Source organism: Hippocampus guttulatus, chromosome 1 (genome assembly GCF_054856545.1).
Source record: "Hippocampus guttulatus isolate MCC_2025c chromosome 1, RoL_Hgut_1.0, whole genome shotgun sequence".
In the NCBI taxonomy this organism is placed as follows: domain Eukaryota; kingdom Metazoa; phylum Chordata; class Actinopteri; order Syngnathiformes; family Syngnathidae; genus Hippocampus; species Hippocampus guttulatus.
In genome coordinates, this window is record NC_141261.1 from 6,886,597 (window position 1) to 6,900,646 (window position 14,050).

Sequence of the window (14,050 nt, forward strand, 5' to 3'; positions counted from 1 at the left end):
TGAAACCCTAACCTTAGTTTGAAACCCTAATTAGAAATCCTTTCCTAGTCTGAAACCTGAAGCTTAGTTTGAAATTCTTCTTTGAAACCCTGCCCCGAGTTTGAAATCCTAATTGGAAAAGCCAACTCTAGTTTGAAACCCTACTTTGAAACCCTTAACGTAGTTTGAAACCCTAAGTGGAAGCCCTAACCATTGTTTGAAGGCCTCCTTTGATACCCTAACCCTAATTTGGAACTCTACTTTGAAACCCTAACCAAATTTTGAAATCCTTATTTGAAACCCTAACCCTAGATTTGTATTCTACTTTGAAGCCCTAACTAAACCTAGTCTGAAACCCCAATTGAAAACTCGAACCCTAGTTTGAAACCCTACTAAGAAACCCTAACCCTAATTTGAAAAGTCTACTACGAAACCCGAAACCTAGTTTTCAATTTTAATTGGAATCCCTCATCCTAGTTTGGAACCCTTATTGAAATCATTCATCCCAGTTTGAACGTTCAGTTCACAGGCTGCTTTCGTGACTCTCACAGCCAACATTTTATCCAGGAGCTGGATATTGCAGCTTGTCTGCTATGCTTAGAAATCCTCTATTTCATTCCAAGTCGTAAATGAAAGTGGAAAGGTGATGAGCCGCGCAAAAGTCAACACCCGCAGGCGAAAATCAACCTTTGGTCAGCAGGGGAGTGAGTATATTTTTACAGAATAGCTGAACGTTGCAAGTGTCTTTCTCCCTTTTCAGATTAATTCCGCCGTTGAATCAACTGGATCTGCTAAGGAATCTAAAAGGAAGGTCTTTCAGGTACCGTCACCACACTAACGAAGACCACCTACGAAAGTGGAACCTCTAAAATCAGACATGATCCATTCCAGGAAGCTGGTCTAACACTCCATCATATTCCAACACAAAAAAAAGGACATCATACACCCATTGTTGATTGTACGAATAACAAAGTCAACATTTTAACCCTTTCGGGTACAGTGGTTAGTACAGTGGACAGTTTATCATGTTATCAGGTTACAGGTTGTCACTATTGGTCCATGAAAGGATTAACTTGATCTGCGTGAACCAAATGACCCAAACAAGAAGTTACCTTGAAGTTTGAATGTGGTGGTTCTTCGGTTGTTTTGATTTTATTATCCATTCACAGTTTTGTAGTCGTGATTTTGAATTTGGCACCCCTGGTTCAATGTGTGTCAGTGGTTACATCACGATAAACAAGAGAGGTGACATTTTAAACTTGGAATGCATCTCAACATGCAGAAGTTGCCCAGTGGAGCGTTTACTATCATTCATTTTTTCAATTGATTACTTTAACCGGATTTTCAAAGACAACCATGATTTTTAAAGGCTGCTTGGAAGACGACGTTTGATTAAATTCTGTTGCTCCGAGAGAATTTTTACAATCTTCATTTTGACCAATGTGCCCATTCTGTTCACAGGAAGGAGTCCCAAACAGAAACCTCTCCCAGGTCTGTAATATGATTGATTCAGTTGTCTCTTCTTCCTGTTGGCTTCTCTTCAACTCTGCTTTTAGCTGCTGCTGAGCCACTCTTCTAGGGGGGAGCATGTGTGTGTGTGTGTGTGTGTGTGTGTGTGTGTGTGTGTGTGTGTGTGTGTGTGTGTGTGTGTGTGTGTGTGTGCGTGTGTGCGTGTGTGCGTGCGTGCGCGTGTGCGGGTCTATTTGGCAGCCATGGGTGTGGCTGTGCGTTCCGAATTCCTCCTTCAAGAATGGCCATGCTGCATTTGCATACAGTGTGTGATGCTCAGGGACGAGTGCTCACAGCTTCCTTACACATCCCATCAATAAGCTGATTTTTGACAGCGAAGCATTCGACATCACCACAGGAAAAAGTGTTTTGTCTTTTTTTTTTTAAACACTTTTCAATGCTTTTGCTTGTCGCCCGCTTCCCTCAAACTGGAGAAATATTGACATCGCATCAACACTTTATTGTGACTGCGGGAATTAAGAGTGAAATCAAAACCCCAAAATGTTGAAATTTATCATTTAGGGCGTCGATGCTCGCGGAGATGCGCTATTTGCAATAAAGTGTCTTTACAAACACGATGTAGCACATACCGCTGTTTTTGGCACTGTACCCACTCTTTTGTTTTTGTCTCCTCTTACTGCTCCAGTAATGAGAATGCACACAAAGACAGACTTTGTGGTTGCTGTCCAAGAACTTTTAGGTATCGTTATTGCACAGATACTACCCACTGCACTGCAAGTTTGTGTCTCACCGCCCGTACCTCACTTCCAATTCCTCCTTCGATACAATTTCTTTTTTGTTTCTTCTTCTTCTTATTTTTGTTGTTGTAGATATGATAAGTTTGGGTCATGTGAAAATTGCAATTTTTTGCATCTTAAGTACACCTCTCGATCCAGCAAAAATAGTATTGTGATAGAAACAAAAAGACAGGATGTGATTCAATTGTAAAGAAAATATATTAATTATTGTATTAATACGTAAAAATACATTTTCATTTTCTTGTCATTGTTTCATAATCTAATCCTGTAACCCGATAGCACATTAAGGTGTCCACTGTAGTTGTCATGTTTTGCATGATGGTAGTACAGAGGACCCCAAAAAGCAGGGAGGCAGGGAGAAGCAGGGTGGAGTGACCAAGATGTATTCAACAATATGTAAACAGGAATACACTGGACAAACTAACTCAAAAACTCACTTACAAGAAATCAAAGCAGCAACAACCTAAGACAGAAAACAAAACATGACACGTGCACACAGCAACAAACAAACAGCAACAATGACCCGACATCGAGTGGTCGTCCCGTTAGTCCTTTTAAGCAAACAAACTAATGACACAATGACCAACAGGTGTGCAGCTGCAGGCGGAGCCCTACAGTGCCACCTGTTGGCCACAAACAGAACCATGACAGTAGTAACCACTGTCCCTGAAAGGGTTCCACTTGAAGAAATAATCGTTGCATCTATATACAAAATCACACCCCCTTTTCTTACCCTCAGGGGAAATATTCGGCGTTACAGTAACATAATACATTGCCTGCCCAGCAGACGTGGCACCTGTAAAGCTAACAGCGCAGGGGAGTTTAAAGACCAAGGGGGCCATGGAGCAAAAGCTGCAATACTGCAATACAGACCAAAAAATAATTTGGGATCACAAAGGCATTTGCGGCATATCTGTGTTCAAGTAAAGAGAGCACCTTTTATAAAGAAACACCGTTTTTTTTAATGTAATTTTTTTATTATTAACCTATCATAGCTAATGTATTTAACATTTATTTGAATCGGCTTATAATGAAAGCTTTTTATTTGCTTGCTGCCTTTTTGCCGCTACTGTCGATCTTCTGTCTTCTGTTCACAAAGGACATTGAATATGATCCTTTATTTCTTTATCGCATGATTTGTTTCGTCCTTTTGCACACACAGTCGAAAGAGACACCGCTCATCCTTTTGAGATGTCACTTTGCTTCCCATGCATGCTTGCTTGTAGCTTCCTGCTGCTTGCCTGACCTGCTGAATGTGCCCTACTATGTTCCGATACGGACATGGCTTCCACTGCTGTAGGTTCTCTTGAGGTAAGCGTCACACGAGCGTGATACCTTTTTACATTTGAACAAGCCAAAAGATAACGGGACAAATATTGTTTACTTAACAGATTATGACTTTACATCGCGGTAAATATGATGTACTATTATTTCCACAAAGGCTCACCATTTCTTGACTTGGTCCTTCTAGTCGGAAGGCGAGCCTAAAGGACAAGATGTTCCCCAGTCCTTCCAAAGCTCCATTGGCCAAAGGGAAAGACCAGTCTCCTGGGCCAGAAGATGGCGCTGAGGCGAGCCCCAGCAAGGTCGCTAAGAGCTGGAGCTTTACGGAGAAGAACCGAGGACCCAGGCATTCTCTCAGAGTCCGAGGCAGCGCCTCACGCCAAAACTCAGAGGGTAAAGCATCTCACATATACTGTGTGTGTTCATTCTGCACCTCCTGAATGTTTAAATGTCTGGGCTTTAATTGTGTAAAACCTTTTTTAAGGCCATACAGTTTTGTGTCTTTAGAAATTTCCCAGACTTCTAAGATTTTGGGGAAACAAAAAGATACTTCTGCTGGGTCGCTAATGGTGTAGTGGTACACTTGCCTGACTTGTGAGCGGGCAACGTGGGATCGATTCCCACTCGGTGTGCAAATGTTTGTCTCTATGTGTGCCATGCGACTGACCGGCGACCAGTTCAGGGTGTAGTCTGCCTTCTGCCCGTAGTCAGCTGCGATAGGCTCCAGCAAATCCCTGTTCAGGATAGGCAGTGTTGAAAATGGATGTATGGATGGATATTTCTGCTGTCTGTTCAGAGTAAATGAAAAGTTTGTCACGTTAGCTCTATTTATCGCTTCAGAATACACTATAACAGTGGTGTCTAACATACGGCTCGCGGGCCGGAATCATGTCCCAAAGAGGTTCGATCAGGCCCGCGGGATAATTTATAAGTGAAAAAAGGCATAAAAGAAACGGAATAAATATTTTTAATAGGGTGTAATTCGCGGATTATCCGCTAGGGGGACACAGAGTAGAAGACAACATTGACTGCTGTTGTCTTCCTCTGATCAAAACAGTCTCCGTCTGTCACTGAGACAGACCCAAGACAGCAGACGGTATCAAGGACATATGAATACTTTATTCTTCACACATTTAATAGCACTCTATTTAGTGTAGAAAGTGTAGGCAGGGATTACATTTAGACTTTATGTGAGCTTCAACAAAGTACCGTATTAATGCAGTGTGAAATTTTGCCCGCTGGTTACACGATGCGAGTGTATGCCTCTGGGTTTAATCCAACGCATTCCTTTTTCAATTCATGACATAGTTTTTATTGACATTCATTTAATGAAATATAAAAATACAAACTGTTCATTGTCTCCCCATATGTGCAGCTCGTTTGCCAAGGAATTCCAAGAAAAAGTATATCAAATTTGTCTGTTATTGGCGTTCTCACTTGACTCCATAATGAATTTTTTTTCGTGTCTTTTCTTTGTCTCTCCTTGCAGCAATTGAAGGTTTAATAAGTAAGACATTGGGATATTTTGGGTTGTCTTATATGATAGTTGTCAAGAAAAGCTTCATTTCTATGAAAAACATGCATGCTGAAATCTGCAGAGATTTTTTTCACTTGACATGAACCCATTTTTTTTTTTTAAACCCCTGAAATTGGGGATCTGGAGCCACCAACAAATTTGAAGTGAACACAATGCCATTGATCGTGGGTGTAGTAAATTCATCGTGGGTTCAAATCAAGTGGTGTCAAATTAAAAGGTCAAATGCCTCCAAATTGCCCGAGTCACCATTTTCCATGAAGAGTCCTCACTTTTTTTATTGAGCATCCGCCAACAGTAGTAAGGCTAGAGAACCTTTGCCTGACTGCTGTCAAATTCATCACCTGGCTCAACTGAATTTAAGAATTACTCTGCTTAATTTTAGACTACTTGTCAAAGGTTTCAAAAAAGCTTCACACTATTTGTACTATCCTTTGATTCTTCACTGATTTTAATTCTGTTTCACAAAGCCAACAAATGTCGCTCACAAACATGCTGTTGATCATTTCCCATTCAATTCTCTGTCAAAGACAAAAGCAGCAGCTTTGCTTTGCCTCTTCTCTTATTCTCTTGTATCAGGTAGGCCAAAGTCATCTTTTCTGAAAAGTGTCTTTCTCTCTGTTCTGTAGAGTCAAGCTTTCCAGGAGAGGACATTGGCGACGACAAGAGTTGCCACTGTGAGTTTCTCGCTCAAGAATTGCCACCAGGGTTAAGGGTTGCAATACGAGCAATATGGTAAGCGCTCGCATTCAATTCTCCTCTGCTATGTTTAGCTGCACCTGCGAAAATGCTGTGGTTTATGTTGGTCCGATAACTACAATTAATTCATACCTTCATTTAGCGTCACCGTTGCTGAATTTTCCATGCTCCTCTTTTCATGCCTGTTATACTTCCAACGTGTGTAAATGTAGCATTTGTAGGCAAAACGCAAGCCTGCAACTGAACGTAGATTTTGCTGCGGCTTCTTCCAGAGTGAGTCACTCGTATGATTTGTGTGATAAAGTGTTTGCGTTGGACGCCCATTCCTGATGCAACCCACCAATTAAAAAAAAATAAATCTGATTTTGGATTAGCAGTGGCTGGGCACAAAAGGCAACCACAACACTACCAGAGCTGAATCCGATCGTGGACATTTCATGCTATTTAATAATTGTTTGAATAATATCTGTTTAAAGTCATCTTTTATTTTAAAGACAAAAACAAATGTTTCCCTCTTCAGCTAAATGAAAGGATTCGCCTCACTATTCCAATCCAGTTAGAAACCGTTTCAGGGACAGCGGTTACTACAGTGGACAGCTTATCATGTTATCAGGTTACAGGTTGTCATTTTTGGTGCATGAAAGGTTTAATGGTGAAATATGTGACTTCCCTCAGCATCATGACCTTCCTGGTGTCAAAGAGAAGATTCAAAGAGAGCCTGCGGCCGTACGATGTTATGGATGTGATCGAGCAGTACTCTGCAGGTCACTTGGACATGTTGACCCGAATCAAGAACCTACAATCCAGGCAAGCACACGTTCACTGTCCAGGGCAAACCTAATCAGCATCACCTTACAGAGACTGAATGTATACGTGAAGAATGTACACAAGCATCACTATGTATAGTATGTACCGTATTTTCCGCACTATAAGGCACACCTAAAAGCATTCAATTTTCTCAAAAGCCGATGGTGCACCTTATAAGCCGATGTGCCTTACATATGGCTCAATATTCCGATTTTTTGGACGTAGTATTTAAATGTTCTGTAAAGCGTTTTGTTGCAGCTTCAGCAGCTGTCAAAGCTCGGTATGAATAAAGCTGTATTGTATTGTATTGTATTGTATTCCCTTTAGCGTAGCTCCATCTAGTGGATGCATACCACAACTGCAGCCTCCATTGTAGCCTGTATTCCATGTGCCTTATAATGCGGTGTGCCCGATATATGAACACAGTTTTAAAATAGGCCATTCATTAAAGGTGCGCCTTATACTCCAAAGCGCCTTGTAATGCGGAAAATACGGTAAATGTAGACTCTTCTTGTCGTTGTAGTGAACATACGGATTATCGTGTTATTTGATATAAGCCATGTTTTCTGTATACACACATGCGAATAAGCCATTTGCCTGTTTCATTTCTCAGACATGTGTTGTATCCAGTTGTTTACATTAGTGACATTGTAAAAAGTACAATTCACTAATTTGAATCTCAGATTGCAACATGTCGTTGTTTGCGGTACGAGCCCGTCCGTCCTACACAAGATGTCATTGTTTATGTCCATGAAAGATCTTCTATGAACCGTACAGTCAGTATATTCCAACAGGAAAACACTTACCGTCACTGTCGGGCAGAAACCTCTTATGTCCAAATTTGGTCAATTTCTTATTTTTTCACAAACTAATTTGGCAATCCCCGTGTGATAGTTGTTGTTTTTTTTTTATTCTAACAAATTTACAAATCTAAAGTATTGGCCTTTTGATGGTGCATTACCTGAATAGTGATGGTTTTTGAAATGTGAGGATTGTGCCCAACACCAGCGTTGAACTTTCATGCAGATTTCCTTACCTGACTGACTCTATGTCTTTTGTCTATGGCATAGGTGTCAAACTCTGGTCCTCGAGAGCCTTTTTCCTGCATGTTTTCGATCTCGCCCTGTTGCAACGCAGCTGATTTAAATGATCAGTTCATCAGAAAGCTCTGCAGAAGCCTGATATCGTTCTTGTTCATTTGAATTAGATGTGTTGCAACAGGGAGAGATGGAAAACATGCAGGACGGCAGCCCTCCAGGAGCGGAGTTTGACACCTGTGGTCTACGGAATATATTGAAGGCGAAGATTTGCCACATGGCTTCATTTCTGGATTAAGCTCATATCGTCTCTGTGTGCCTTGCCAGGATAGATATGGTTGTTGGGGCCCCTCCCCCATCAACACCTCGCCATAAGAAGTCCACTGAAAGTCCTAGGTTAGGTCAAAAGACTTGTACATCCAGAGTGATCATTTTTGCAAGCTTTGTCCTCAGTGTTGAACCAGCGACATAAGATGCTAACTAAAATCAATATATTTTGACAGAGAGACCCCCTTTTGAGTTCAAGCCACTTGTATGTTTCAATCAAAGAGAGCATGCATGCAGACAGACACATAGTAACACTTGAGAGGACTATGTACGAAAATCAAAGCCGTGATAAGTCATGTGACTGTGGCCTCACTCAGATGGGGGTCCTTTGCTTGGTGTCAAACTGGAGAGACAGATAGCACAAGCCCCCCCCCCCCCCCCCCCCCACCATCAGGATGAAATGTTCATGGCGCATGAAACCACAAATAAGTATGCAAGAGCATGTTCTCACATTGATTTAATACAATTTTGTACAAATAGGGCGGCACGGTAGTCGAATGGTTAGCACGTTCGCCTCACAGTGCAGTGGGTTCGATTCTGGCTCCGGCCTTCCTCTGTCGAGTTTTTCATGTTCTCCCCGTGCCTGCGTGGGTTTTCTCCGGGTACTCCGGTTTCCTACCACGTTCCAAAAACATGCATGGAAGGTTAATGGAACACTATAAATTGTCCGTAAGTGTGATTGTGAGTGCGAATGGTTGTTTGTCTATGAGTGCCCTGCGATTGGCTGGCAACCAGTTCAGGTTGTATCCTGCCAAGTGCCCAAAGACAGCTGGGACAGGCTCCAGCACGTCCGTGACCCTTGTGAGGATAAAGCGGATTAGGAAATGGATGGATGGATGGATTGTCTAAATCGTGATGCAGAAGAAACGTTTTGGTTGTGGGAAAAGTTTATTTTTAATCCTTAAAAAAAATAAAAAAATAAAAATGGACCCAACCCAGCTTCTAAATTTTGTAGAAATGAAAAGTATTTAATAGTTAAAATTAATTGAGGTCTGGGCCTTGGGGAATAGGAAAGGTAAATCATCGGAATTGCCTCTTTAAAACTGCGTTTTGTCATGTTAAAAATCATTGTTAGTGCAGCATAGCTGCCATATTAGTTAAATCGAATGTGTTGCCGAATCAGATTGTTTTTTTTTAGCTTGCTTAGAGAATAGTCATTCTGTTGATTATAATGTCGTCCTCCTTTTAGCTACAAAATTCTTGTGAGAACATGTTGCATGCATTGTGTTGCATTTTGGGCCAGGACCTTATTCTCTCACTAAGCACCACATCATCGTGATTGGGAAACAGTGAACTGTATATGTTAAGCATGTATGCACACCTCAGATACGACCATGACCATTACTTATTTGAATATGCTCACTTCATTTTCACATACAGCGGAACCTCAAAGGTCCAGCAATATGTTCTGCATCATGACAACTTCAATTTACAAACTTAAAAAAAAAAGTGCCAAGTTAAAACTGGCACTTGAAAGGGTTGTACAACCTCAAATATGAATTATCTACTCACCGGATGGAAAAGCTGACTGTACCATTACTGCTTGTAAGTTGAGTCGGTTCACGTTAATTGTAAAAGCAACACATTTTGCAGTGTACATTTGTACTCTTCTTCTTTTATGATTGGCAACTTATTGTTGCTTTAGCGACTTCCCACTTCCCGCCATCGCAGTCAGTTCGATTGTTTGAATTTCAAATTTAGCAGAACTAATGAATTGCGCTACTAAAGGGGAAGCCGAAATCAGAGGTTCCACTGTAGTTTGTAGTCGTTTTTATTGGTTTATTCACCGTTAGCATGACAACGTCAACTGTTTTCATATGTTTACCATGTAAAAGTAAATCACACTTTGTCTTTTGCAAAGGTAGTCTCTGTGGAGTTTTCTGCTTGCAAACATGGGCAAAGGTCCACTCAACACTATATTTTTTTCTTATTTAACAGCCGTTTATATAGCTATTGTTGCTGTCCAATAAAAAGTATGAATTTGCAAGTTGGGGGAACCGCACTAAATTTGAAGATATGTTAGACAGCAATGCTATACAGTAATCCCTCGTTTATCACAGTTAATGGGGACCAAAACCACCTGCGATAAATGAAAATCCGCAAAGTAGCGACGACCCCCCTCCTCCATATAGGTACATGTACATAATATTTATAAGGCCAAATTTAATGGTATACATGCATGTAGAAATCAATTTTGAAGTAATTAACATGACTTAATGCTGTATACTAATAGATTTAAACATGTATAAGTTAGGTTAGTTTATGAATAACAAAATACAGTAAACATATACATGTAGTACAGTACTGTATACGTTGCTCTATGTGACTCACTGTTGTTTTGCTGACGTTCGCTGAGTGGGACCTTTTGCGGACTTTTTGCGGACTTAAAAAAAAACAACCAAAAATAAATAAATTGTGAATTTGTTTGAAAAAATCCGCGATGCACTGAAGCCGCGATAAACGAACCGCGAAATAGCGAGGGATCACTGTATGTTCCTACGGCATTGTTAAAGATCAGAAAATCCACAAATTACCTTTTACCTTCGTGTATGTTACATGAATATACAATTTTTGTAACCTCAGATCTGACATTTTCTCATGCTAGAGTTGATCAAATAGTGGGGAAAGGTTCAAAAGGTGAGGCAGAGGCTGCGGAGGACACAAGCATGATGGGACGTCTGGTCAAAGTTGAGAAACAGGTGAGGACGACAGCTCTGGTTGGATGGATGGATGGATGCTTCTCAGAGTGCGTTTCATGTTTTGGGTGGTTTTCACGTTTTCTTGGTTTTGGGGGCTTCCCTTCTGCCTGCAGGTGGTCTGCATGGACAGAAAGCTGGATTTTCTGGTCCATGTATATATTCAGCGCATGGGCATCCCTCGCTCTGAGACAGAGGCCTTTTTTAACTCCAAAGAACCATATCCGGCGCCACCTTACCACAGCCCAGTGGAGAGCAAGCAGAAGGAGGAAATGGTCAAGGAGGAACGGGAGATGGACTTCTTGTGCACTGAAGGGTCTTTAGAGCAGAAAGAGCCTTTGTCGGATGCGCACGTGTCGGGATCAGCGGCTTCCCCGTCTGGTAGTCACAGTCGCCCTTCTACCTCGTGGCAGCATCAGCTGCAGCACCCTGTCAGCCAGCCGGCCTGGAACAGCAGCGTGGCCAATACCCCTTCGCCCGTCGGCGGCAGCGATTCCCCTCGACTGTTCCGCCTTCCCCCTCCGCCCGCTCCACCCCACGACCGTTCAAGCCAAGAGAGCGGCTCCCTCAGCAGGAGACGTCACCGGAGGCAGAGGCGTCGTCCGCAGGACGCCACCAATGCCGGGAGCGACACGTCCCTCTCTATTCCGTCCGTGGACCACGAGGAGCTAGAGCGCTCCTTCAGTGGCTTTAGCATCTCTCAGGCCAAAGAGGACTTTTTCGGGGCGTCTTTTTTCCCAGGCTCCGGTGGCGGCGGAGGAGGGTCGACAGCAGGGACAGAAGCCGGAGCCCCAGCGCCACTCTGTGCCAAGTTGAGGCCATTCCTCGCGGAAGGCGAATCCGACACAGACTCGGACCTGTACGCTCCCTCGCCCTTGTCCTTCTCTGGCGAGGCCTCCTGTGGAGAGAAAGGATGGCCCGGACTCAAGTAGCTTTGCCCACCACGGCCTGCTTGGCAAACGCCAAAATGGTCATGTGACCTAGAAGCCAATGTTGCTCATCATTTTGATTCAATGATTTAATACTGAACATGGACACGATTTGTCCTCAAAGCACTGTCTGGGATGTACCAGAACACGATAAGCAATGCTTTAATACAGAGGTATCATACTCAGTTTTGTCACGGGCCACGTCAGAGTTATGGTTTTGCTTGGAGAGCCATTATGACTGTGAACCCATACAAGTGTAGATCACATATCACATAGACACACAGGGCTGGACTGCCACCAAAGAACCGGCCCTTGTGTCTTGGCTTAGGCCGCCCCACGCACGCACGTGCTGCGAGCTGAGGTGGCAGCCACTAGCCATGGACATGTGCTGTTGGACAGCTAGATAAAGACTTCTAGATTTTCACAGGTACTTGTTTAATTGGGAGCAAAAAGCAAGCTTGACCATGCTTGACTTGAGAGGGAGCCAAGTAACCAATTGACATAATAAATTAAAGAGGCGCCACCATGTGGCGTGATACCGTACTACCATAAATGACTGTTGCAGCACGCGTATGTAAAGTTTACATTGTAAACATACACAGCTTCATAAAGCATTTGGGATCGTTTTTGACTCCTCTAGATGGCACTCTTGGTTTAATGATGCAGTGGAATTTTAATACATTTCCATTGGACTAACCTTTATGTTCAAACAAAGAGCACCATCTTGAGGAGTCAAAATCGATCAACGATCAAGAGCTTCATGAAGCTTCGTTTTCACATCACGAGACTGCACTTACAACCATGACTGTGGATTGTATGATAAACAATAACTTCTCAGCCATGTTCTTTGCTTACTGTGGCGTGAAAATAATGGAACTATTCTTAACTCATTTAGTACCAGTCAATTCTAGACCAAGTCTGAAAAGACGTTTAAAAACGTCTTTGGGAGGGAATGAGTTAAGACAGATTCTTATAAAATTTGTATTCAGGCATCACTTCTGATAACACCCGCCTACCGCATAGTACCCCCACTGATGTTGATTGGCTCACTTTGCACCCTACATGGTAAATGGATTAATGGGCTAATTTCATATATATATATGAAATTAGATATATATATATATACATATATATATATATCATCATCATTTTTTTTTCTGTTCTATCAAACGCCTACACTCAAACACCACGTATACACATTGTAGCAAGGAGGAGCACAACACTTTCCAGGACAAATAATTAAAAGATAAGATAGAGGTAAGATACATATTTTCACTTTTTGTTGACTTTCTGAACTTCTTATGCTCCTATCCCAGAATATAAAATGTCATATTGAGGAACCAGAAAGTAGTTTTATATGGCTGGACGAATGAAAACAATACCACTTTTGATGATAGAGAAAAAGTAAAAACAAATGTATCTATCCATCCATCCATTTTGTATTTCATTGATCATTAGTAGGCTCAGGGGCATGCTGGATCCTCAGCTGACTTTGATCGAGGGGCAGGTTACACCATGAGACTGGTTGCCAGCCCATAGCAGGGTACTTACTGTAGACACAAACTACCATTCACACTCACATTTGTAACTATGGACAATTTAGTCTTCTGTTCAAGATATGTTATATGGGGGCAATGTGAGGGAAGGTTGTTGTGGAGAAAGCCTGCACAAGTAGGCACGGAACTAGATTTGAACCCTCTCCCTCAGAACTGTGAAGCGAATGTGCTAAACTCAACGCCTACTTCATCTGTAGTTCAATTCTAACAAGTACGGTATCATCATGCAGCACTTACAACGGTGTACACCAATTTAAATAAAATGGAAATATGACAGCATGGTCAGTGGAATCGTGGTTAGCACGTATGTCACAATTTTGAAGTTCTGATCCAGCCTTCCTGTGTGGTGACTGCATGTTCTCCCCATGCTTTTTTTTCTGGGTAATCTGGCTTTCTCACACACTCAGAAAAAGAAATAAAAGGTCATTTTGTTCAATGTTCAATCTTACTTTTCAAAAAGCAAACATGAATGATGATAAATGTCTTGTACATGTCACTGTGTAGAATAGTGATTGGATAACTGTAGCAAATTTAGAGACATGAGCTAAAATACACAAATTGCAGATTATAAATCAGTGTCATTTTTCCCCAAATATTACACAAGAGCCCCCCACTTATTTGCCCATTTGTGAAGTGCCTGCATGGCATGTAAATGGTTGATTTCGGAAGATTCAGATATTAAATTGCATGCATGTCAAGGACTGTACTCCTTTAATTTTCTTTACGTTCTTTCTTCTTGTTGCATTGCAGCAAAAAAAAAAAAAAAAAAAAAAACAGGGAAAAATCTATTTTACACTTAAGGAGACAAGGGGGCCCAAAAAAATCTATTTTACACTTAAGATAAGGAGACAAGGGGGCCCCAAGTCTACAGGATGGGATGTACAAGGGCCACTGGGACCAAACACTGTCACTTCTGTCTTCCTTTCATTGTAATT

The 14,050-nt window shown here is 41.9% G+C and overlaps 1 protein-coding gene across 5 annotated transcripts in view; it reads left to right on the plus strand.

The window, feature by feature from the left end:
- The window catches only part of kcnq2a (potassium voltage-gated channel, KQT-like subfamily, member 2a), a 36,931-nt gene extending 23,118 nt beyond the window's left edge, over positions 1-13,813 (plus strand). Inside the window, exons 9-17 of one of the 5 annotated variants that reach the window (XM_086106784.1) lie at positions 740-799; positions 1,441-1,470; positions 2,135-2,188; positions 3,718-3,923; positions 5,020-5,037; positions 5,694-5,799; positions 6,439-6,570; positions 10,540-10,633; positions 10,747-13,813. In XM_086106784.1, coding sequence (XP_085962910.1) covers positions 740-799; positions 1,441-1,470; positions 2,135-2,188; positions 3,718-3,923; positions 5,020-5,037; positions 5,694-5,799; positions 6,439-6,570; positions 10,540-10,633; positions 10,747-11,562 — 1,516 coding nt within the window. In that variant the 3' untranslated portion in view covers positions 11,563-13,813. Of the gene's footprint in view, positions 1-739; positions 800-1,440; positions 1,471-2,134; positions 2,189-3,717; positions 3,924-5,019; positions 5,038-5,693; positions 5,800-6,438; positions 6,571-7,934; positions 8,004-10,539; positions 10,634-10,746 lie in introns of all 5 variants that reach the window. The other 4 variants (XM_086106750.1, XM_086106758.1, XM_086106775.1 and 1 more) reach the window with 4 other exon arrangements.
- The last annotated feature ends 237 nt before the right edge of the window (positions 13,814-14,050 follow it).